Below are 24918 nucleotides of genomic sequence, written 5' to 3'. Positions count from 1 at the left end.
GGAGGGGCCTCGGCGTCCCGCCGCAGCCCCTCCGTTGCTCAGTGCCGCAGGTGTCCCGCCGGGGGAGCCTCGTCCCTGCCGCCGCCCCGGGCTGTCGCATGGCTCTCAGCAGCGAGCGCTTCACTGCCCTTCTGGAGAGAACCGTTAAAGTCACCTTAAAATGCGGCGTCTTCCAAGGGGTGCTGCAGCACGTGAACCCCGACCGGAGCCTCCTCCTGCGCGCAGGTTGGGGCCCGCCGCGGCGGTGGGCAGGGCCGCGCCTCGCCCCGCTGGCCTCAGAGTGCTCTGTGCCGCCTCAGCGTGCCTGAGGGGAGAGGGAGGGGTGCAGGCGAGCCCAGCGCTGTGAGCCTGGTCGCTGAGGTAGAGGCGCTGGTGCAGGGGCGCCTGGCTCCGCGGTGGACGCTGTGGCGCAGGTGGCGTGGGCAGCCTCCCACGCCGAGCGTGCCCGCCGCGCTCCACGGAGCGCCCGTGGGTGCTTCCCGGGAGCCAAAACGGGCACTGGGATGAATAAAACGTACACTTAAAGTGGCAGTTAGCAGCACCTGCCTGTGCTCTCAGCTGTGAGACTGTGTAGGTGTAGCAGCCTTGAGTTGTGTCCTGCTCGGTGCACAGTCATCTTACGGAAACCCTCTTCTGTAGAGTGAAAGAGCTGTCACTTAAGATAACCCATTTGTTGATCCCCCACCCCAGTCAATAGTACTGCCTGCTCCTATGGTCTTCCTTTGTTCTGCAAACGATAAGCTTTTACCCCAAACAGTGGAACTTGATGTATGTCTGTATTTTCTCCCCTCACTCATTTCAGTGAAGAACTTGGAAACTGGCAGAAGCACTCCAGGAGTAAAGATGTTTTTTGGCCGTGAAGTAGTCGATGGTGAGGCTTTTCTTACTGCATTTTGGGGTACAGGGATCATGCCCACTCTTAGTTCAGCATTTTAAATCCATTTTTTTGGTCACTCTGCTAAATTCTTCAGTTGCACATCTTTCTTCTAATATCAGTAGGAATTAGAATGTTGTATAAATCACACAACTTTTGTTCCCCAATTATCTATCAGTGAAATAATAATTCCCTACTTTGTGAAGGTCTTGTGGCTGTACTTCATTAAAGCTTATTAATTAAATAATGAACAAAGTCCAGTAAGACCACTAATGAAAGTAACCACTCCGAAGGTGATCAGTTGAGATAAGCGTGCCCCCCCCCCCCGTTTACGTCCTGAAGGCAAGTTACATTCATTGTGTATGTTCTTATATGTACAAGACTTTCACTAATGGACTCTGCTGGGAAGTTAAATTGCTTAAAGTTCTAGTTAACTTGGGTTTGCTTTTATTTGCACACGCAAAAGCATCTCTATTAAATGGTCTGTTTATCTGAGCCACTTTCCGTGATTCGCTAGTGATAAGAATATGGGATTATTTAAAAAAAACATTTCTAGTATATAAAGGTCCTGTGCTTTTCTGTTGGCATCTGCTTTGCTCTGGGGACAAGGAGCAAAGTGCTGAGGGGGAAGTAGCTAGAAGGTAGCTATTGGACTTACCAACTGATTAACTGACTCCATTCTGCCTTTTTCCTTGTACCTGCTTTATTTTATATGTAATAGTTTGTAAAATAATGAATTGTAGTTCAATACTGACGTTGTTTTTGGTGGGATGCTAAGCCATTAGTCTTGTTTAAATGCTAGAGTTCTGAAATACACCTTATCTAGGCTACTGATACATTATTTTATGTAGATTTGTACATCAGAGTGAATTTAAAATTATTTAAACTATACTTTGAGTTCAATTAATTTTTTTGCATGTATGGCCATGTCCTGTGTTTGTTAGTATCGGTTATGGTTCTCCTTTTTTTGGGAGATAACAAGTGTCAAAAAGTTGCTTGTCAGCACTAGAGTATAAGTTACTTTTTTCTATTGCAGTGGAATTGCTGGATGAACCAGAGTCAGGGAACGGAACAGCAATGCTTTCTGAGTACGTTGAAATGTTTCCTTCCTTTCACAGTAGGAGAAAGGGTGGGATGTGCTTGCTAGGGGAGCCACCACTTACATTTAGTATAATACTGATGTTCAGACTCAGCTGTGCCAGGTTTGTATTTCTCTGCTCTAAAGAGGTGAACAAGGTGGTGAGTGGAAGACCTCCACTGTGTAAAAGGTTCTTTCAAGCTATTGCTTACAATTTCTCTCTCTCGCTTTTTTCTTTTTTTTTTTTCTTTCCACTAGTGTTCCTAGGTAGAATTTGCTTGGTTTGTTTCCTTGTCAGCTTATGGTTTCAGGGAGAATTTCCCATGAGCACTTCTTCTGTGGTGGAATAGTTCCAGGACAATTGCACAGGGAAGGTTAGGTTTATACAGATGCTCTCGAAACATATATAAATGTGACTTTGGGAAGCTGGTAAAAATATGTTTCAAACTCCTGCAGACCGATGCTCCTGGATGACTTGCTTTGAGTCTTCTCACAAGACCACATTTGAATTGTTTATTCTTCCTCTTAAGAGAAGTAGGAATGAAGTGGTGTCTACTGAATAGTCCTTAAAATATAATTAAAAAGCACATAGAATTGTGATTAGCGGCAGTCTTCTTGCTTGCTGCTGTCTTGTCTTCTTTCTCCCTGTTAAGTAAGCCTACATTCACACATAACTTAAATATGCTCACCTTGGTAGCAGACTCCTGTGTTAATCCTTTAAATATACAATTTTAGATACAAGATTCTTCAGCTACATCTAAAGGCTGATCAGAAAGGTTTTTTTATGTTTTATTCTATTGAGATAGAGAGGTACATGATTGGAGCTCTATAATCGTAATGGGATGGTTTTATATCAATATTAGGAAATTTATACTAATAAGTCATATTTCCCAGTGAAGTATTCTTGACCTCAGACTGTCCTGTTGTAGAAATTGAGCATCTTATATGTGACATCTCAGTCAGGTGAATGTTGCTAACTATTTTTTTTTTGGTCCTGAGATGCTACCATTTTATACGATTTAATAATTTCCATTTGATTACAGTAACGTTTCAGTGGATATAACTGTTCTATGTATTGGTGAACTTGTAAAATCACCCTCCAATTACAGTAACTAACTAATGGACCAAATATTATTGATTCAGTGTAAAGACTTACAGATATTTAAATTGCGTGGTTCTTGGGCTCAGGTCAGGTACTTCATTCTTCGTACTTTGAACTCTTTCTTCCCTTGAAACCATTGCTGACCGTTGCAGTAAACATCTATTCAGGTTCTGCTTTCACCTTTTACTTTCAGAATAAATGTGAAATTTTATCTGAAATAAAGGCCCTTTTGTGCAAAATAAGCTTATTTTTGGGTAGCTTCAAGATCATCTTTAAGAACTATGCACATTGGATTGGGAAGTTGCTTCACATGCGGCAGTTCATTGTCTGGATGCAGGTAGATGGCATTGGATGAAATAATTTTCTTCATTAAAATGTCAATGCTGATGGCATGTGTAATGTTTTGACTTCTGTGCTCTGTATGTTTGCCTTGCTCATGCAGGTTCACTTCAGCTGTTGAAGGGAACAAACAAGCAGACACAGGACCAGCAGATTGTGGCCCACGGAGTTCTCCTTGCGTTTTCCAAGAGAGCCAGCTCAGAGCCTCAAATAGCTTAAAATACTCCCTCTCAGGTAATATGGATATTAGTCAAGCAATGTAGTTAGTTTGTCTTTGTCAGACAACATCTCTCCCAGAGGCTGTGATCTCTTGGTTTGCCTGTATCAGAACAGGATGTATTCTGAAAGAACAGTGGTCACAGAAAGATAGGTACAGAGCCTGTTTTCTGCAGACATGCTCTTTGCCTGCAGATGTTCACAACATCAGAAGGAAACTCATCTGCTTTCCAGAATGTTTATCCTGTAGCTCTCATCAACTGTAAAAGTGGCTGAGCGGCACAACTGATCTTTTGGAGAAATCAAAGTGCTTCAGCCAGTGAGCATTCTTCTTTGGTGATTGTTTTAATCTTATACTTGTTCCTGAAATGTATGTGGCATGATAGATAACTCAGAGCTCAATAAGACTATTGCTCTTTGGTTCTGTGCCAGCTGTCACATACTTGCATTGATTTGGTTGTGTGGTGCCTGCTGTATACACGTATCCAGGTACAGATCCAAAATGTGATCAGCTCGTTCTGTTCTTGTACAGCTGTGACAAGAGTGCAAGACCTGTGTAGGCTAAAGGAAGGTTAGCTGTGTTTACCTGGGTAGTGGGGGAGAAAATGAGCAAGGGTTGATGTGATCTGGGAGAGCCTTTAAAAATTTGTTCTTACGATCTTTCAATTGACTATCATTTTAGAGTTTAGAAGATTGTCCTTCTGTTGTCATGGATGCATATTATTAACATTTGTATCTTAGCTAAAGAGAAGGGAGAATCTTTGAGAGCCCTTCTTTACCTGTTTGTTAGACATTGTTAAGCAGGTGTTAAAAATACTAAAATCTGGCTTAAATTCTCGTTGCCTGATCACTTAGTTGTCCATGTTCTGTGGTGTCACTGTCTGTTATTTTTGTCTTTGCTACAGTCTTTTTCCTTCCCTGGACAAGCCTGGGAATTAGGGTGCTTTTTTTTTTTTTAGTGGATGTAATTTTTTAAACTGAAACCTTTCTGTTTCCTTTGTGCATCATCACGACAAAAAGTAACGCTGCAACTCACTTTTAAACAGCCAGTTCTTCTGTCAAAAACCAGAATTTTGGCTCATGCTCTAGACTGTACACATTTGAATCAGGCAGTTCAGTAATCTGTCTGGGTGTGTTCAGGAAGTAGAGAGGGAAGAACTGAACAGCTAAACCAGAAGACTTAAGAGTGATTGTACAACTGAAATACGTACCTTGTGCAAAGTTTATTCAAGTAGAGGGAGTGTCTAATGTGGGGGTTTTTCCCCTTCCTTTCAGAGAAGAAGGAAGAAGAGAACGTGGAGTACACAGTTGTTGATTGTTTCCAGCAGAAATTTGGCCCAGCAGTAAGTAGTAATGAAAGCTCTTATGCAGCATGTATGACTTCTAAGCCTGTTCTGTTCTAATTGCCAGTAGATCCATTGGGTGGCAGGATTGTGAGCGCTGCTTCATGACGACTTATACTGGAAATCACTTTTGCAGACTGTAGTGAAATTTGAGTAATAGTTAGTAACTGGCTTCTTTAAGTCAAGTAGAAATGGTATCTCTGGTGGCATCAAAGTATATTTAAAGTGTGCATACATGCAGGGAAAGACTGCAGTGCACGCGAGTTTGCAGTGGGTGGATGTGAATCTGCATCAGTGTGTGTTGGTTGCTGTTCTCAGACTCTATCACCAGTAACTGAGGTGAAGGGTCAGTATTACTATTTAGTGAACGATTATTTTGTTTAGGAAGGGAACAACATGAAGATTTGTTGGCATTTGGAGAGGGAATTGATTGTGTTGCTTTTGTAGGTATTTGGAACTCCAGACGTGCCTGGACCTTTTTCTCTTAAATCATGTATAACAACATAAGCGGACTTGGTAGAAAGGTTTTGTTTCAGAACATGGAGCCAATGATGGATTTATTATTAATTTTAATAGCATTTTTTAGATCCTGAACTAGACCAGCCATACTATAGGTCCTCCATGCCATTTTGTCTTGCAGTAACATTAGTTGCAATTTGGGCTCTTACTATGGTAAATCTATTGCACATACAGAGGAAAAAGCTGTTCCCCACAGGAAGAGATTTCCGTGCTTACAGAGGAATCTAACTGTTGCTTGAAAAAGAAGCTGGCTTTTTTATTTCTGTTTATGCCTTCTACTCTTGTGTTACATGCACACTACAGGTTGCTTTATCTTAATTGTCTGAAAACTTTTCATGTCTGTGAGAGTGACAAGTTTTTCTTTTATACCTTAGAAAATGAGTTCTCCTTTTTAACTGAAAGGAACATCTTCTTTATGTGATCTTAAGGAAGTTCCTAAAACCTACTTAGGAGAATTTCTTGGGAGGGGATCGGGGGAGTCTATATTCTTTAGTTATCCATAATCTCTGCTAAATCTATCATTGCTGTTTCTAGTTGCAGAATTTCCAGCTGTCTATCCATAACTGGACTGATACTGTGTTTGTTTCTCTTGGATCACTATATATCTGAGATTCATTGTGGTTTTGATCTGTATTTATGTTTTTAAATATGGATCATGACCAGAAAAATTGCAGTTTACTATTTGTCCCTCTGTTTATCATTCTCTGGCACTACTTATTTTATCCTTACTTTTTTCATTAGGTGCTGCACCTAAAACAGCAGTGTGTTGTCAGTATAGCAGCAGAAGGTGTTAATTTGTGTCGTCATGGAAAACTCTCATGGCTTGAGGTAAGAAGCAGGTATTTCCCAAAATGTGCCACTAAACAGAGGCATAACTGAGAAACATTTGGGGATTAGCCTGTGTTTAAGACTTACTTACGTAACTGTTTTGGTAAGGGATATGATGTTCTTCAAGACAGATCAGGTATTTCATAAAAGACTTGTTACAGAAAGAATTGTGCTATTATAAGGCAATATAATAATTACTTAACTTGTATGTAATATATACATTTGTATATAACAATATAACGTATTTGGTTTACCATCTTTATGTACTTGTATACAGGTAGAGTTATTGCACTAGTACAGCTGTTACCTATTGAAAAACTGCAAGACCTAATCACAATGCCAATATAATTGGAGGAGTAAATCCGTAAAGATAATACAGTATCTTAATTGGCTGTTACGTTATCAACATCTGAAAAGGAAGGGACAGAAAGGAGAATAGCTTAATATATTAGCTCAAAATTGTCTTAGTTTATTTTTAAGTCGGTTTAAAAGTGAGTGTCTTTATCCAAAGCAAAAACTTGTGTGGGAGTTCATGCTTCAAACTTAACTCGTTTATGCAAAAGTAAGTGTCCACAAAATGTTTGCTTTGGTATGGCTAAATTGCTTTCAAATAACATCTTTTGTTAAACCACTATGAATTTGAACATAGGCAAAACCTAAATTTTATATCCTGTTTGAAATGCTAGGATGGAAAACGATATCCTTCGTTTCTTTGGTAGTGGTCTTTGACAATGAAAGGAATGTCATGGGCACAAAAACTTTGTTGGAAGTGGTTCTTAAAAATGTCACCATAATAGGTGTAGGAATTTATTTTAAGTACTGTGCATAGGGTTTGCTCTTGATATGTCTCAAAATGCTGTATTTAACTGTGTATAGTAGGCTACTGGGTTGTTCTTTCTAATTATTGTGAGAGTCTCTGAGCATCTCTGGAAAAAACAAGACTTGTTTATGGATTAGCATCAAGGAAGCTAAACCTGCTCTCGCCAACATAAGCCTGTACATAGGAGATTATGGCTTGTGGGCAACGGAGCACTCTCTCCTACTTTCAAATCCTTTGTTCTTCTCTCCCTCACTCATTTTCTCTGCAACTGAATTTGTTGTAGATAGCAACAAAGAGCCATATTTTTCTATTTGATATCTTCCGTCTGGGACCTCAGGCTTTCAAAAATGGATTACAAATGGTGTTGGAAGATAAAAACATCTTGAAGGTAAGGGTACAGGGTGTGTGAGGACGTTTGTGGTGACAGAGGTCATATATGTATATAATGATCTAGCTGCACCAAAAAGTTGCAGTTGGACACAAGTTTGTCTGACAGCTCTTCTTTACTTCAGGTTATGCATGACTGCCGCTGGATCTCAGACTGCCTCTTTCACCAGTACGGTGTCCTTCTCTTCAATGTCTTTGATACGCAGGTACCCTTCAAATATTCTGGTTGGGAACAAAAGCTTCGACAAGAGAAACTTCAGCCTTGTTCAGGGCATTCTCTCAGAGAAGGTTTAACATTACTCGAATGTGACAGTTATTGAACCATGTAAACGTAGCATTTTTGTTCTAGCTAAAAAGGACCAGCAGGCAAGGCTGATAGTGTTATTTAGTCTCGTGTAGACCCATTTTAAAAGGTAGTTAATATCTAGTATTAGCAGCAAGTTTAATGTGTTTTTTTTTTAAGACGTATTAACTGGTCTTGATCAAACTTGGCACAACCTGAGGCTACTGTGGCTTAAACAGGAGCCGCGTCAGCTTGTGCTTTATGTTCTTTGTTACTCTTTCTGTGCCTTTCACAAGTGTAGAAACAGATTCGGGCTACAGGTATCCAGCACTGGGAAGCACCTGCTAATAAAAGCAGTGGTGGAGGTGAGAGAACAGGCCAGGTTACCACAAAAATCTGTTTTTGCTGGTGCTGGCCCTGGTAGTTGTGGTAGTTAATGTTGCGTGACTAACAGGAGAATTAGAGCCTTTCGAGAAAGAAGAAAATAACATAATGGCTATGATCTTTCATAATGGGCATGGATATGTTATGCATAGTTATGTATGACTTGTCCTTGCCTATATACTGACTTTTCATGTCACAGATATGACTGCTTATAGTAACTCTTCAAAGCCCTAATCTGGGCTACGTAGTAAGCTTTATACAGCAGAGGTTTCTCTCAGTCCCTTTCTGATCTTAGTTTGGCCTTTTGCCCCTAAAAATTATGTTATTCCATTACAGGTCAAATATCAGTCAGTGTCAGTGTTAAGTCTTGACTTCATGAAAAAAGTAGGGGTGAAAATTCCCACCAGCGCTCCCAACTGTACTGGCTAGAACATGTAACTGATACAGTGGAAACAACTAACCAGAACTATCCACCCTAGGGTCTGAGGTACACAGAATTGCACTCATTGTTCTGTTGTCTTGGTATGAGCTGACATGCATGCTTTTCTTGCACTGGTAGATCTCTAGGCTTAGATTCAATTACTCTGATTCGTTGGCCTGAATCCTACTTCTAATGTAAGTAAGCTAGTGAAGTAGTCTGGTTCTGGCTACCCTGCAGTGTACCTGATATTGTAGAATTAAGCTGTCTTGTCTTCTGCTCTGTACCACTGGAGTAAATAACTGGGAGACACCTCTGAGCAAACTCTCATAGGTGCTTTTTGTGAAGCGCTTCTTAGAGACAGTTTCTCAGTGTTGTTAAAATTGGAACAGGCTGTGTGCACAAGTGAGACTGCTTAAAAAACACAGCAATGCAATGAAGAACTCGGAGTTAGATGGGATCCCGCCTGCATAATTTGAAAAGTGTGATTCATCCCTGGGTTTTGGCCAGTTGCTGCAACTGTTTATTCCTTACAATAAGTAACCTAATACAATGAACACAACATGTGGAGGATGGAAGTGAAAGGTTTCTGATGTTCGCTGACTGTCTTCCCCGCAGACGTTCTTATAGTACTTAAACATCACCTGTTGAAGTAACTTCTAATGATAATGTTTGTGGAAGTCTGATACTGCTATTTCACATTTGACTGTCTCGGGGGGGGGGGTGTTTGTCCCTGTTGGGCTGTAGCAGCCTAAAAAGCTGCATAGTGAGCAGTCAAATGGCTGTTTTCAGTGCTTGCATCCCTAACGTTGCATTCTGGGACACTTCTATGCTGCATCATTAGGCTAGAGCATTCTCATGCTCTGAAATCCCTGCCTATTGTAAAATGTTGTTGGTTGCATATCTGTGTACTACCAAAAGAAGTAATAAAACTCTTCCTAGAGATGTGTGCTGAAAGAATAAAGAAAGTTTGACAGCTTGATACTTTCCATAAGACAGAGGTCCATGCAAGGTTTAATCATAAAATGTACAAGTGTAGAAGTCACTGTTGCTGTCTGGTTCCACAGATCAATGCACATACACTACTCTTCAGTGTGTTGTAGTTTTTCTGCCCTTGAATTCAAGCCATTAGCATGCAATGACTTTGGACAAAGATTTTCACAGTGAAAGCTAAAACGTTGTTTTCATTGCGGGCAAGTTTATTCTATAACCTTGTTCATTCAGATTAGACTTCTTATGAATATTGATTGCAAAGATGCTTTCATTTTTGTTTAAATATTTAAGTCGTTTCTCTCGTTGTTTGGAAGACATTGAAATTTTTTACTAGAAACTCTATCTCTAACCATTTAGAAGAATGGAATATATTTCCATAGATTTGAACATCATCTTTGTTTTGACTTTGAGTAAAAGTAACTGATTGCTTGAGAAGGTCTTTCCTGAGGTGGTTCTTCATCTGCATTTGGCCGCTGAGAGCAAAAAGCCAGAGAAGGTTTTGGTGGTCAGAAGTACAATACAAAGGACTGTTCAGTAATGAGTGATGGAAACTTCCTCTTTACCTGGTGATTTGTGCTTATAGTCCAGTGAAGGTCAGCTTCGCCTGGGTCTCCTCCATTTTCTTCTCTTCAGTGAACTTATCAGTTTGAATTGTTGCAGTTCCTTTCTCCAGGTATGTTTCCTGCCGCTTTTCAGCTGGTGGTTGTAGACTTCTTTGGACTGCAGCAATGTAGTCAGCCTAGCAGAAATATAGGCAGTCCTAGATCCTGTCCTACCACAGAGCATAGAAGGTATCACATTTCTTTCTTAGTCCAAGATTGCTTGTTCTACTTGTGGTGCTCTAACATTCTGCATTTTCTTCATAATACCTTCATACAGTCTTTATTTCTTGGAAATTCGGTAAATGGATTGGCTTAGCACTTTCATCTGGTAGGCTTAGCAAAGACATGGCTTCTCTCTCAGGGAAGGCAGCAGTTAGCTATTTAGATGATGCCTTAGAGGCAGCTTTAGTCATTAATAAATCATACCAGCTTGTTTGCCTTTGCTGTTGGACAAGACATTTCCCCCCCAGCCCCGCCAAAGACATTATAGATAAGTTAGGAATGGGGGTTTAGTCTTGGAATTTACCCTCACTATAAGAGGCCAGAAGAGGTCAGTTACAATTCTGTGGTCACTATTGCAGGGGCTGAGCTGGTACTGCCAAGCACTACGTGGTCTGATCTAGGTAGCACATGGGCAGTGTGTGGTAGAACAGCTTGAACAGTGGCTTCTGCTGTAACCCTTGCAGTAAAACTCGGCTGCCCTGTAAGCTGATGGTTTTGGTGGTGGGATTGTGGATGCTTGTGTTGAGTGTTGGCTCAAGGTTTCTCAGGAGGCAGTAGTGAGGAGAAAAGGGCAATGAGAGGTCAGTGGGGATTTCAGGGGACCCCAGTGGGAATCCAGGCTTCTGAGTAGCAGAGGAAGTCTGAAGGGTAGGTTGTTCTAATGACAGATAGCTCAGTCTCAGATTTTGAGTGCGTATGCAGGCTTTTTGTTTTTTTCCTCTCCATTCCCCTGGTGAGTGGACTCTTTTCCAGTCTTATCTCTGCACCCGTTGCAATAGTCCCATTCATCTTTGTGTTCAGCAGGGCTGTTCCTGCTCTTACTGCAAAAGGGTAAAAGAGATGAAACCCAGATGCGAAACAAGCAAACACCATGCCATGCAGTCGCTGCTGGAGGCTGTTGTCTGCTTCCCTTCTGGCTCTGTATGCTGTCAAAGATGAGTCTTGCTGGCAAAATCGGGTTTTGGGCAAAAGGTTTTTGACAACTTACATATTCTTTCATCATGTTTTCCTTACGCTGCATCACTATTTCAGGTTTTAGATAAAAGGCAAACCCATAAGTATCCTGGGGAAGTATCACTGTATGTTTACTCTCTTCTGATACTGCTCCTAACCACCTGCTGTCTGGAGACAGGAGTACTGGGCTACAAGGAGCCTTAGACTAACACAACATATAACTTATATGTCATTCTTAAAACTTAATTTACCCTTTTGTGTAACTTAACAGCTTTAAGGAGTCAGATTACTAGCTCTGCAACTGTATGCAGTCAAAATGAGGATTAATTTGTTTGCAGCGTACTTTACTTCTAATATGCATCCCCACTGTCAAACCTCCACATTCTTTGCCTTAGGTTAACGGCTGCTGGTCATGGCATATTGATCCCTTCCATCACAGGTTGCTGATGCTCTGCAGTTCTCAATGGCAACGGGTGGCTTCCTTCCGCACCGTGTCTGCACGTTACAGGAGTGTTTGATGCAGCACTTGAAGATACCTTCCAAATGGGATGCCGTCATGAAGTGCAGGCAGCAGGTGGCTTCAGTGAGTGATTCAGTGAGGCACCTTCTGAAGACTCAATTGTGAGCTGTGCTTTGCCTATCTTGAGATGTTTCTGTCAGTTTTTTTTAAGAGCATGGCACTATGCAGTGGTCAAATTGCTGTAGTTAAGGACGTTTTGTAACACTGACTTGGGAGACATGCAAGCTTTAGTTGGCATCAGTGCTTATGCTGGTATTTCCTAATAGCTCATTTGAAATTGAGGGTTTGAAGAACAACAAAGCTTGTACAATAGAGGATATATATATAAAACTTGGGTAGAAAATGTTTTTCTGGATATCTTATATATTTTGACTAATTCTGAAACCTAGTTCCAGCAGAACAAGTTGGTTAAAATGAATCCTGAGTCAAATAGGGAAAGAGGGAACTTTTATTGCCAGCACTATTAGAATGAAAAAATGAGAGCAGTGATTTTTTTCTTGCTTGTGCAGTTCAGCAGCATTTGCCAAATCATTATTCTCTATTGTCCTTGGTTTTGTTAATGTTTCAGATGGGGACAATCAAGGGAAAACTTAATTGGCCGGGGGCTCCTAAGGTTGGGGAACATAAGCTTGATAAATAGAATAGAACAGAATAGAGAATCTCAGTTGGAAGAGACCTACAACGATCATCTAGTCCAACTGCCTGACCAATTCAGGGCTGACCAAGTTAAAGCATGTTGTTAAGGGCATTGGTCCAAATGCCTCTTAAACACTGGCAGGCTTGGGCCATCGACCACCTCTCTAGGAAGCCTGTTCCAGTGTTTGACCACCCTCTTGGTAAAGAAATGCTTCCTAATGTCCAGTCTAAACCTCCCCTGGTGCAGCTTTGAGCCATTCCTACACGTCCTATCACTGGATACCAGGGAGAAGAGATCAGCACCTCCCTCTCCAGTTCCCCTCCTCAGGAAGCTGCAGAGAGCAATGAGGTCGCCCCTCAGCCTCCTTTTCTCCAAACTAGACAAGCCCAAAGTCCTTAGCCGCCCCTCACAGGACATCCCTTCCAGCCCTTTCACCAGCTTTGTTACCCTCCTCTGGACGCATTCAAGGACCTTCACATCCTTCTTAAATTGTGGGGCCCAGAACTGCACACAGTACTCCAGGTGAGGCCGCACCAACACTGAATACAGCAGGATAATCGCTTCTTTTGACTGGCTGGTTATACTGTGTTTGATGCAGCCCAGGATGTGGTTTGCCCTCTTGGCTGCCAGGGCACACTGCTGACTCGTATTGAGCCTGCTGTCGACCAGCACCCCCAGATCCCTTTCTGCCGGGCTGCTCTCCAGCCACTCTTCTCCTAGTTTATACTTGTGTCTGGCATTACTCCGTCCTAGGTGCAGAATCCGGTATTTAGACTTGTTAAATTTCATCCTGTTAATCATAGCCCAGTGTTCCAATCTATCTAGATCCCTCTGCAAGGCCTCCTGTCCCTCGAGAGTCAACAGCACCTCCCAGTTCGATATCATCAGCAAACGTGCTAATGGTGCATTCAACTCCTGCATCCAGATCGTTGATAAATATATTGAACAGAACTGGCCCTAGAATTGAACCCTGAGGAACACTGCTGGTAACCGGTTGCCAGTCAGATGTAGCCCCATTCACTACAGTCCTTTGAGCTCTGCCCTTTAGCCAGTTCTTCACCCAGCGCACTGTGAACTCGCTTATCCCACAGTCAGACAACTTGTCCAGAAGGATGCTGTGAGGGACAGTATCAAAAGCCTTACTAAAATCCAGAAAAGCTACACCCACCACCTTCAACCACTAGGCGGGTGATCTTATCATAGAAGGATATCAAATTAGTTAAACAAACAGTATATAAATATGCTAGTGCCAGTTGTGGCATCTTTTTGCTGTGTTTTTAATCAGCTGACCTTGCTTTTTTGGGGGGCGGGGCGCGGGGCAGAGACTTCCAAAGAAGCTATTAAATATGGGAAGTAGATACTTAATGAGACCTCGCTATATAGGCAGGATTTCTTTACTGAATAGGAACAATCTCTTTCCTACCAGAGTGTTTTTTCTCCCTTCATACTGGTCTTGTAACTTCCTGAGTAAATCTGAGTGTTTTTGCACTGCCTGTTCATAGACTTAAAATCTTTCTTGAAGGCCTCGATTAAATGTTATTTGATATTGCTCTAATAGTTACTCAGTGAAACCTCTAATTTGAACACAGCTTTATTTCTATATAAGTTTTGGAATTCTAATAGTGTCTCTCAAAATTTCAATTTAGAGAATTCTGTATGGCAAATCTAAGCCAAATGACAACATGACTTCCTTAGTTTACCAAACCAAATCCTCCTATTGGTCTGAAGACTAAAAGTGGAAAATGGCTGTGTAATATGTATGTAGTAAGTGTACCAGTGTAAGCTGCTCTGTAGTGACAGTTTTGCTCAGGGTATCATGGTCATGCTGCTTAACTGGGGCTTATTTTCATGTTCTTCTGGTTCCAGTTGTGATGGCTGAAGATGTTACTATCCCCAGCTGCTTCCCCATCTCCCTTGATGGGAGGGGTTTTTTCTCCCTTCAGATCTTTCAGCTCAGCTCTTAGGAATCCAACCTAGTTTCAGAGATGGGTGAGAGAGAATCCAGTACTAAATGCTGGAATAGGTGCGTGCTGGGTTTTGGTTTGGGGTTTGTTTTTAAAGAAGCAATCCCTCCTCCCAAACTCCCTCTTCTCTAACATCCACAGGCTTGTACACCGATGGCCTTAGAAGCTGCAAGTATTCAGTAGCACTGAAAATAGAGATCGGTATCGGGAGACATGTTGTAAACTGCAGAAGAATGGGATGAAAAGCTTTGTTATAATTTTTGCTACTTAAATAACCGTTTTCATTTGCATTGGGATACACAGGAGAATCCTGACATATGGTTCTTGAGACCCCTTCCAGCTTCTCTGCTTAAAGCACTTGCTCTGACGGCTATGTACCTTCTGCTGCTCCACTCATCTCTGATGGATAATTTGATGTCTGACCTAACAGCTGTAGTACATGATTATTTAAATGCTTATAGGACTGGGTCTGGAGATCACCTTGGGAGCACAAAGGTAGGTGCTTGTTTGTGTCTTTGCTTGTTTCTCTGGTTAGTGATTTGATCTAAGTCTCTGATGGATAAACTCTGGAGGACCTAGCTACAGCAGCTTCCTTTTCTGCAACTGTACACCCTACTTTATGCCACATACTTTGTTTCCTTTGTGCAGCAGCAGAAGTGATGGTGTCTGTATCTACCTAGCTGCATTTCATGTTAGTCCATGAGCATAAATCCACCTCAAGTTAGTATTGTGGATGGTGAGCTGCAGCTGTTAAGGCGTGGGCACAGGCACATGTGCCTTCTGTTCACTAATCTGAGACTGAGAACCTCTGGGCTCAATAGGGGCTGTGTACGTGCGAGGGCATGGAGAGGGACAGGCAGTTGTGAAGTGTTGGTACCTGGAGCTGCCAGAGTGGCTTTGTTTTGGTAAGAGCATTTAGTCCCCAAATCTTGTTCTATTTTTCGCCTATTCTGTCATCTTTACTGCTGAGCTGTTTTGCATATACTGGCTGTTTCTGAGAAGTGTTGTCTCTTGTTGGCCAAAGATTTTTATTTCTGTAAAAGCATCTCTGAGTTATCTTGTCTTCCGAATTTATTCTCACCTGTGTTATCTAAAAAAGAAAATAAGTCAGGTAACACTTTTCATCTTTGGTTACGTAGAACCAGTAGTATTGCATGCCCAGATACCTTGGAGTGGCTCTTGTATGGTGGACACTTCTGTAATTGCTTGTTAATTTTTAAAGCAGGGGGGGAAACAAGATTTTTGGTTCAGGAGCTTAACTTCCTGCACTAATGGAAAGAACAAGTCCATGCAAACCAAACAAGCAGTGGTATTGGTGTGGTCTTTTTCTGTCTTCTCAAAGAAGTAACCTTAGTAGGGCTTGCAATAACTGTGTAAGATATTGCTGGTGTTAAATTTGGGTGAAAAGTGAATGGTCAGACATCCTCATTCATCGCAAAGAGACCGAATTAACATGATTAAATCCTGTTACCGCCTCATTTTTGCAGTTCTAAATGTCTTGAAATATTTATTAGGAAAAGAGAATGCAGGTCTGTCTTCATGGAAGAAATTGTCTTTTTCCTTGCCCTGGTTTAACAAAGCACTCAAGCACGGACTTGAATCCTTTGGCAATTGCTTAAGGGCTCAGAGCAGTAAATCCCGTTATTGAGGATTTAGGAGGAGATTAGTTTAGATAACCACAAGAGGTCATAGTTGCTTCACAGATGGAAGAGAAGAGGTCATATCTGAAAACCTTTTCTTTTTAGAGGAGAGCTGCCAAAAAAAGAAGGCTGTTCATAGTTCATGGAAAAAAAAGAGCTTGACATCTGAATTACCAATGTGAAATGCATGCAACAGTAGGCATGACACAAGGGAAAAGAACAGTCTGTTAAAGTGAAGAGAGTACAAATTCTGTTTTGCATTGGGCTATTTGTTTGTAGAATTTTTTTTAAAGTGGTACTTAGGTTGCTGAAGCCAATCCTTTTGTAAATCCATTTATTCCATAAGATTAGCCAAGGAATTAATCTGATCCTGAGCATTTCAAATGGCATTTTGAAGATCTATTTAATACCACATCTGATAATCATACTTCTTGCAGTTGCTTTAGAAATCTTGTAGTATGGATAGTAAAAGTAGCCATTTTCACCATCATTTCACTGTTAATAATTTTCTGTTGTTTCTATATCTTGTGAGAAGATCACACAAATGAAAGTTTCTTCTACTTTATTTAAAATCTGCTTGCAATACATATTTAAACTCCAAATATGGAGTTTGGCTTAGTTAAATCTGGTCTGTTGCTTCAGTTTCTTCACTGAGTAAGTAAATGAAGTTAACTTTAAGGGAATCCTTTGCAAGTTGATGAGTTCAGCTAAATCTGTTTTAAGGAAGAAAAAAAAGGCCAAAAAAAAAAAAGTTTGTGCAACTTCTAGGTTTTCTGGCTAAGTCTGTATTAATTCCCCGAATCAAAAAGCCTTTAATTCAGATCTGATTCTCAGAATGAAGTAATAGTCAAGATACTTACTCCCCCCCCGTATTTATTCTAGTGCTTTTTCAAGGATATTTAGAAGTAAAGTTTATCCATCACTAAGTTCTGTGTTATGCCTTCTGTGCACTTTGTGGAGCTACAGTTGAAAGTTACCTGGAAAATGCTTTTACTGGACTATTTTACTTTTTACACTGACCAGTTACAATTTGCACTTGTGCTCCACCTCAGACCCTTGGTGAACAGCAGTCTGGTACAATGAGCTTGACTTCATCTTGGAGCCAGTCTCCAGCAACAGCAACACCGGAGTCCCTATGCTTGATGACTGTTCTCCAGACATGATCTGGTGCAGTCCCAACACTATGTCAGCAGAAATAATGGATGGTCCTTGGATTCTGAGGTAAATACCCATGCCAGGGAAACATTTTGGAAACCTGAAATGTGTTATCTACTATGCTCTCTCCATGCTGGAGAGCTGGAAGAGAGGCCTCTGTTGCTGAAGCAGGACTACAGCAAAGCCAAAGACTATAAATGCTCCAGAGCCATAAAGATACCTTGCACTACTTCAGCTTCTAAATTGGAAGGTGGACATAATTTCTGAGTGAACAGGAACCATCTGTGGTACATCAAGCCTTTACTTGAAAGTTGTGGGAGTGAAAGCTACTAGGCAAGAGAGTCTCCAGGTTACTGTGGCCTCTTTGACTTACAGGCATTTGGAGAAGATGAGCAGATCTGGAAACAGACTGACTTCCATCACTCCAGGTAAGGAATCTTCTTCTGGGCCCTTCTCTGTTCTCTTTTAGTTCTTGGATTGTGCTCTCTGAACAGAACCACCAGATCTTCCGCCTTTTGACAAAGGGAAAGTTAGTTATGTAGATATGCCTTCTGTGCCTCTGGGCTACAAAGGTGTTTGAGTAGGTCATACCTGACTAGAGCAATGAACAGAGCCATGCTTCCCTGGCCTGCTCTTTTTTTCTCTGATCTTATTGAATGACATCATGTCACACAGAAGAATGCTTTTTTTCCTTCTCATTCCCCCAAACTTATGACACTCCCATGGAAAATATACTTGCAAAACCAGTACACAGATGCAGGCACAGTTTCAATCATGAGACTTCATTAAAAATGAAGTACTGAAGCTGGATGGAATACATAGCCACATTCTTTCCCATCTCCAGCTGTCACATGTTGAATCTCAGCTCCTGGATAAGGGTTTACAACATTGAACTTCAGCTTGGACTAGCATGGTAGCATCCTCCTAATCTTTCCTGGGTCACTGCCACATCCAGAAGTTCATAATGCCAACGGCTTTTGTGTGTAATAACAGTATCAGGCTATACTTTGTGAAAAAGATGCTTTGGCTTTCCAGTCTGAGGTTGCCTGTGAAGTGAATAATGCTGAGTAATGACCAGTAATGTTGAATAATGACTACTGGGGCAGTTACCTACTCTCTCCTTCTCTTGTCGAATCAGGGGGTTCAGCCTCTGGGAGCAGATCTGGACCAGACCCTGTTTTTTCTCCTCTTGGAAATAGCAGCAAAGAAAAGTGAATATGCATAATCATGGAGTAAAAGCCAAGCCTGTTCACCTGCCCTTATGGATCACTGCATCCACTGAGAGTTGAGGAAAGACAGGTGTGAATAAGGCTGATGAATGTAATTGTCACCACCCTTCCTTGGGCTCTGTATGCCCAATCTCTGCAGTCAGTTTTCCACATGCATCTCTTGTTCCTCAGTGAGAAGTTTCTGTATGCTCTAACAGGCCCCCATTAGTGGCAGAATACAAGAATCACTTTCTGGCTAAATGCACAGCTCCTACTAGGGTCAGATCATCCTTGTGGCCTTCAACATGTTCAGGAGTGCTTGATTTCAGACTTATGCATAATTGCATGTGCCTGTGTCTAATTTTGCTTTGTTTCTTGAACATGCATGACTGGTGGGGGTTTTGTTTTGTTCCAGCCTATTTTGACAGAAGCTTGTACTTTCCTTAAGACAAGTTTTCATAAATAATTTGATGGGAACAAAGTTCTAGGTTGTCAGAGGCCATGGATAAGCTGGTAGAAATGGAGATTAATGGCAGTTTATTGCTTTCTCAGCAATAAACTGGTAAGAGTAGAGCAAGCAGCAGTTAGGTATTTTGTGCAAATAGTGTGTTGGAGTCTGTTTGACTTGGATATCGTAATTCTTGTGAGCAATTGCAGCAGTCACTGGTGGTAGTCCTGGTTTCACCTGAGGTTTCAACCATTTTTTTCTTCCCCTTGATCTTTCAGATGTTTTGCTGGAAGTGGCAAAGAAACAGAGTCCAGTGGTCAGCCAGTGGGCAGCACTTCCAGCAAGACTTCCACCTTGCTTCTGGACAGCCAAACACATTCTTTTGTCATTTGGTAGTTGTTTCAGCAGTAACAGAAGATGTACTGAGGAGCTGGCCCTTGAACTGGTACGCCAGGTGAGAGACATGCTGTCAAGGTGGTAGGATGCAACTCCATGGATTAGAGCTTCCTTCAGGAAAGGGTTGCAGAAAAGATGGGTGTCATGCATCCTAGCAGTTGCTAGCAACAGTAAAGTATTGCCAGTGGTCCACAGCAGCCAAAAATTATAATGCCACGCCCTTGTTGATGTAGTACTGGGAGAAGAGAATGAAGAGGAAAATGGAGAAAAAAGAAAAAAAAAAAGGGGAAATAAAAAGAAGGGCATCTCATTGATCCTGACAGTTTTGAAAATGTGTGTTGACACTTGCTGTGGTTTCTTATGTTATCACCTGCAAGTAGTAGTTGAGTCTTCTGAATAGTGGACACTCCCTCCTAAGCAACTGACTTTTTACCCACAAACCAGATGCAAGACAGTAACCTCTGATCCCCAGCGCTTCATTATCAAATACCTCAGCTTCCCTCTTCAGCATCTTTCTCAAACTGATAATCTTCCTTACTGCTGAGGGGGAGAACTCGACACAAACTTCCCACCCTGAAGGTCTCTGCAGTTTCCTGCATTTCCAGCATAACTGTCTGCCAGGAGTAATTGTTCTTCTGGATGCCGACATCAAGTAAAATGGGTTTCTGTGCATCTGCAGCTGTGTCACTAGAAAAGAGCTAGTAAAGGAGCTGTATGTGCTACATTTCTAACTGTCCTTGTAGATTCATATTGTGTGTTGTTAGGTACTTGGAAATGCAGCTGCATTCTGATATTTAGGACGTAAGATTCAAAGAAGCAAACGCAACCTGGGAACCCATCAGCATAAAGAAGCAAATGTTCTCCTAGAAGTGCAGTGCTTTCTTGTTTAAGTGGTTATAGTTCACGAGCAGAGCTCTGGTACCATAAGGGAGTCGCACACCCCTGTGCAGCAGAGTTGATTTCCCAATGCACTTAAGGTAAAGCTGCAGTAGATAAGGTGCAGTGCAGTATATAATACCAGGTAACACGTTCATGACATATGATGGCATAAAATCTGTTCTCTGTCTAAATATAATTGCATGCCTGAGCCAGAAGGTTTCCTAATTGGCAGGTGAGTTGGGACTGCACGCAATGCGTATTAATCATTATGAACGTACAGCCTGAATTTTCGTGCAACTTGGCTTGAAGTGATTTGGGGCGTGGATTACCTCTCACTGTAGGATACTGTAGCAGTTAGGAAGCTGGATGTAAATTCTTCTGGTTAAACAACTGAAGGTGGGGTGTTTTCAAGTAAGCGCTTGCTCTGCTTTCTTCTGTAATCCTGTCTGAATTATTTAGCCTTCCTCTGGATCTGTGCAAACTTCTAGATGTAGGTTTTGTGAGGCATGTCTTCCTTTTACAAAAGCCATGGTAAGTCTTTTCCAGTACATCGCATCTGAATATCCACTCATTCTGTTCTGAGTGTTTCTACCAGTATGCTCATACAGACATCTGACTTACCAGCATGTTGCTTCCTGTATCTTTCCCGGGGCCTTCTTTAAACATTTACCATCTTCCAATCCCTAGGTATCAGGGCAGGTTTTAAGCAAGATACTAAAGTTACTAGTTTAGCTTTTTCATCTTCCACTGTTCAGGAATTTTGGGTGAAATCCACCTTGCTGTTTGTATTTCAAGTATTGGTATTAAGTATTTATGGGACAATCTGAAACAGATTCTGGGTACATAATGAATGTTTTTGGTGTGGGAATCTCCACTTTTTTTTTTATGCTGAATGTAGAAGAGAAAAGTTGTGGTTTTTGCCGTGTTGCTTTTGTATTCTGATCGTCACTTGGCCCTGCAGCATGGTTGACGTTTTGTGCTCCTCTCATGTAAAGAATTTTTTTTATTAGTTCTGTTATACTTTTGTTAAATATTAATAAAATTATTCTGGCCTGCGCTTTGTTTTTTCTGTAACTTCATTCTTACCATTTTCTTGACTTGGATGTGGCTTTGCTTTCCTGAAGGATGTTTACTCCATAGTGTCCATTCCCCTAACCTGTAGTCCTGCCAGTTTCCTTTCACTCTTTCTGTGATCTTTTGCTGTTAGGTAATGTTTACTCTATGCTGGTTGTATGTTGTCTTGAAGTGGTCTCCATGCCACCTGCTAGGATTAAATTTGCCTGGCTGCCTCTTACTACTTTTTAATCAAGCTTCCTTATTTGTGTAATTCCCCTTTCTACAGCTGAATGCAACTGTGCAGTTTTTTTGTTGTTCCTATAAAGATGGTGAGCATTGCAGTCCTGGTTAAGGAGCAGATCATTGAATGTAGTATTTTGAACAGTGTCCCATGCACTGCTCAGGACCAAATCAAGGAGTGTGTCTCCTTTCACCTACTTCCTAAGCAGCCGTTCCATTGATTTGTTAACTATGTTGGCTTTTTCCACATAAGGTTGGGGTTTTTTTACCCATAGGATAGAATACCATGGTTTTAAATGAAAATCTGGGAAAGCCACCTTTGCAGTGGCTCCTACAAGCAAACGTGCCTCTCTTGGGGGTTTACAGCTATTTCATAGTGCAAAAGGTTTTTCAGGACACATCTAAATCCCATATATGAAGGATTACTTACATGTTGAAGATCTTTGTAATAAAGAAGTAAACAATAAATGCAAGTCTAATATTTTTCCCTTTGGGTTGCCTTTTAAAAGAAAAGGGGGGGGGGGGACAGGGACTTTTTTCCCCTGAGGTATTGTTTGTGTAAGCAGGTAGTTGATACATTCCACAGATCTAATGAGAGATGATTGTTCTGTTCCATTGGCTAATTACAGAGGGAGCTCTTATCTGGTACTAACAAAAGTACAGCATGTGTATGCATATGTATTGTTTTGATTTCTTTTCTGTTTCTTTTCTTTTTTCCTTATCAGCCCACTTGCATGGAGCTGCCAGAGGAGCTGCGTCAGCTGGCAGACATCCAGAAGCTGCGAAGGGACAAAGCAATAAAAAACTACAAAATGAATGAGGATGGTCTTTTGATCAGACCAGCCATGGAATTAAAAGAGAGAAACGATCCACAGAAGGATGGAAACTACAGAGACGACGGGGATTGCTTTCGCAAAAGTAAAGTGGTGTCTCAAATTACATCATTCTACAATCAGGATGTACTTTGTCAAGAAAAGCTTGAAAATCAAAATCAAGTGGTAAATCTGTGGAAGAACCTTAAACCGACCTCAAGCTAGCTGTACGAATCTAATTTCTGATACAGGTGACTTGATGAGCTTAGACTGGGTATTTGAAGACATCCAAATGAAAAAAGGGGCTATTCCCCATGCAGAAGTGTCAAACAAAAGCTCCTTTCTTTACAAACCCATTGTTGAATGGAAATAATGATGGTCTTTCTTACAAAGGAAATTCCTTCTGTGTCTGACTGTTCTTCTTCAGGTCTACTTTTGAGATCCATTTTTTTCCAAGAGCTATTTTTGATTTTAAAACAGTGACTTTTGTTTTTCTTGCATTGTTATCAGACCAATGTCTTAAACCGTATTGGTTCTTTTGTTACCTGTTGCAAATATGTAAAACTCTCATTCAATCCAGATGTGTGAACAGGGGAGCTTCTAAGATGCCTGTTCATTGAGATTAGAAAGGGTTTGCTTGGAAAAATTAAAAAAACCTTCTGGCCAGCCCATGTGGGCTTGGTTTATATACAGATAAGTCTCTTGGCATAGCTATACAACAGCCTTTCATAGGAGAGTGGAAAAGATCACACCCTAATGAACCACTATGCTGGCAAAAACAGCAAAGAGGTGTACTAAGAAAAAGGGCTTTTCTGCCCAGTCGGAGTTATTTTAGGCTAACTGAGAAAAGAAGCTTCCTGCTGAAAGTTGCATGCCACCGTTGTTTGTCAGCACTGCTGTATCAAACTCGTGTAGATAAGGCTGTGTAACACTAATGTGGTGTATATATAGACAAGTGTGTATAAGGGGGGGGGGGGAAGCAGTTAAATTAGTTTAAAAGATGTATAACATTCCACCCCAAGCAAAATAAGATATAAAGGCAAAACCAGTTTATTTCCAGTATACTTGCTTTGGCTGGTATTCACAAAAAGTAACGCCCCTCCAATTGATAGTACTATTCCACCACATGACAAAATTAATGCAGGCCATGCCTGAGTCTTGGAAAATTTTTTTGGCATATGGCTATATTTGACTTGCAAGCACAGGACTGCTGAAAATTCTTTGCTTTTGAAATTCTGATTTTATACACATTTATGTATTTAAATACATTAAAAATACTGCATGTTTTGCCATTCCAATGCTTCAGACAGGTTGGGGAACACCTTACTCAAGTACAAGGAAAGTTTTGTGCTCAGGGTTGTGGCTATGAGTATCGGTGAACGCTGATGAACAAGCGTCCCAACCAGACTGCAGTCCAAGAACAATCTGGGCATGGGGCTGCAAATGGTTTAATAGTAATGATGCCAGGTTGCAAGGGACATGATGTCTGCATGTGAGTACATACCAATACCTGTTAGAGCTGTTTTTCTTTGGATGTAAGTTGGTGTGTCTAGATGCTTATGATGTTTCTGTGCGTTTCTTTTAAATATTGTTAGGGGAAATGTGTGTTGTTTTTTTCGGTTTTTGTTGGGTTTGGGGTTTTTTTTCCTCTCCACAAAGAGTACTAGACCAGCAGTTTTTAAATAGGTCTCTCTGCAACTATAGATAGGACTTGCTCACTACTGGGAGTGGCAGAAAAATTGGCAGAAAAACTTCCAAGGTTTGCCTTTGTGAGTATATTTTCTACATTTTTTTTTTTTTTTTAAAACCCTTAACAGTATTCAGTAATCAAACTGTATAGTTCCTTTGTCTCAGTTCACTTTAGAAAAATAAAACAGGTTTGAAACAAGCTTGTCTTACAACTTTTTATTTGGAAATTGAGTCTGTGTTTCGTTTGGTCTGCTAGGAGATGCTGGCAGTGGACTGGGCGCCTCTCCAGCACTGGAGCTCATGTCATTCATCTAGAGCAAGATTCTTCCAAGCAGTGATGCGTTATCACAAATCAGTGAGGTACGATGTGGAACATGCAGGCTCTTCTGAGCCAGAGACAGCTCAGGAGCGCTTACATTGCATTTCCACAACTGAAATCATCTGGGTCCATCCAGTCCCATTAGTAGAAAGATAGAGAAGATGGCAATGTATCAGATAATGGAAGGAGGGAGGGAAGAGGAGGTAGGATGCGAAGGCATCAAGTCTGGGATGTAGATGAGTAGTCTAGAGTGTCTCTGTGCAGGATACAAACTAATTGCTAAAGGCACCCTTCTCAGTAAGAGACTGAGCTGCATTCTCAGCCTCTTCCAAGAAGCAAGTATCTGGCTGGAACCGTATTATTACGGAATAAGGATTTCCAGACAGGGACTTGACAGTGTAACTGTATCTGTGCCACTGTATTGCTTTAAGTAGCAAAACCTCCCTGGGTAAACATGGCTGCAGCTTTCCCCTATTCTCTTTTGGCAACGGCATAAAAGAAATAGATCGGAAGGGAGTCATCACTCATTGATGCACAGGATTGAAAATGGCAATTTTCTTAAAGGAGAGGAAAGATTTTTTTTTTTTTTTTTA

At 41.2% G+C, this 24918-nt stretch overlaps 1 protein-coding gene across 4 annotated transcripts; it reads left to right on the top strand.

The window, feature by feature from the left end:
• The first annotated feature begins 74 nt into the window (after positions 1 to 74).
• On the top strand, positions 75 to 24185 carry EXD1 (exonuclease 3'-5' domain containing 1). Of its 4 annotated transcripts, none has more exons than XM_076344613.1 (12): positions 75 to 225; positions 803 to 871; positions 1911 to 1962; positions 3497 to 3627; positions 4885 to 4952; positions 6213 to 6299; positions 7403 to 7507; positions 7632 to 7712; positions 11802 to 11945; positions 14787 to 14978; positions 19213 to 19379; positions 22231 to 22385. In XM_076344613.1, the coding sequence occupies exons 1-12, from the start codon at positions 99 to 101 to the stop codon at positions 22304 to 22306; spliced, it is 1299 nt and encodes a 432-aa protein (XP_076200728.1). In that variant the 5' UTR covers positions 75 to 98; the 3' UTR covers positions 22307 to 22385. The 4 variants fall into 4 exon arrangements, with proteins under 4 accessions (XP_076200728.1, XP_076200727.1, XP_076200726.1 ...); XM_076344612.1 differs by having other exon boundaries at positions 19213 to 19388; XM_076344611.1 differs by lacking the exon at positions 19213 to 19379 and having other exon boundaries at positions 22231 to 24185.
• Positions 24186 to 24918: the final 733 nt, after the last annotated feature.

This window comes from Aptenodytes patagonicus, chromosome 7, assembly GCF_965638725.1.
Source record: "Aptenodytes patagonicus chromosome 7, bAptPat1.pri.cur, whole genome shotgun sequence".
NCBI classification, from domain to species: domain Eukaryota; kingdom Metazoa; phylum Chordata; class Aves; order Sphenisciformes; family Spheniscidae; genus Aptenodytes; species Aptenodytes patagonicus.
This window is presented reverse-complemented; position numbering and strand designations above follow the sequence as displayed.

Bases quoted from the DNA above. Each gene is read 5' to 3' on its own strand.
- EXD1 (XM_076344611.1), top strand. From the start codon at position 99: ATGGCTCTCAGCAGCGAGCGCTTCACTGCCCTTCTGGAGAGAACCGTT. The intron at 226-802 runs GTTGGGGCCCGC...CACTCATTTCAG, and splicing joins GAGCCTCCTCCTGCGCGCAG to TGAAGAACTTGGAAACTGGC. The intron at 4,953-6,212 runs GTAAGTAGTAAT...TTTTTTCATTAG, and splicing joins AGCAGAAATTTGGCCCAGCA to GTGCTGCACCTAAAACAGCA.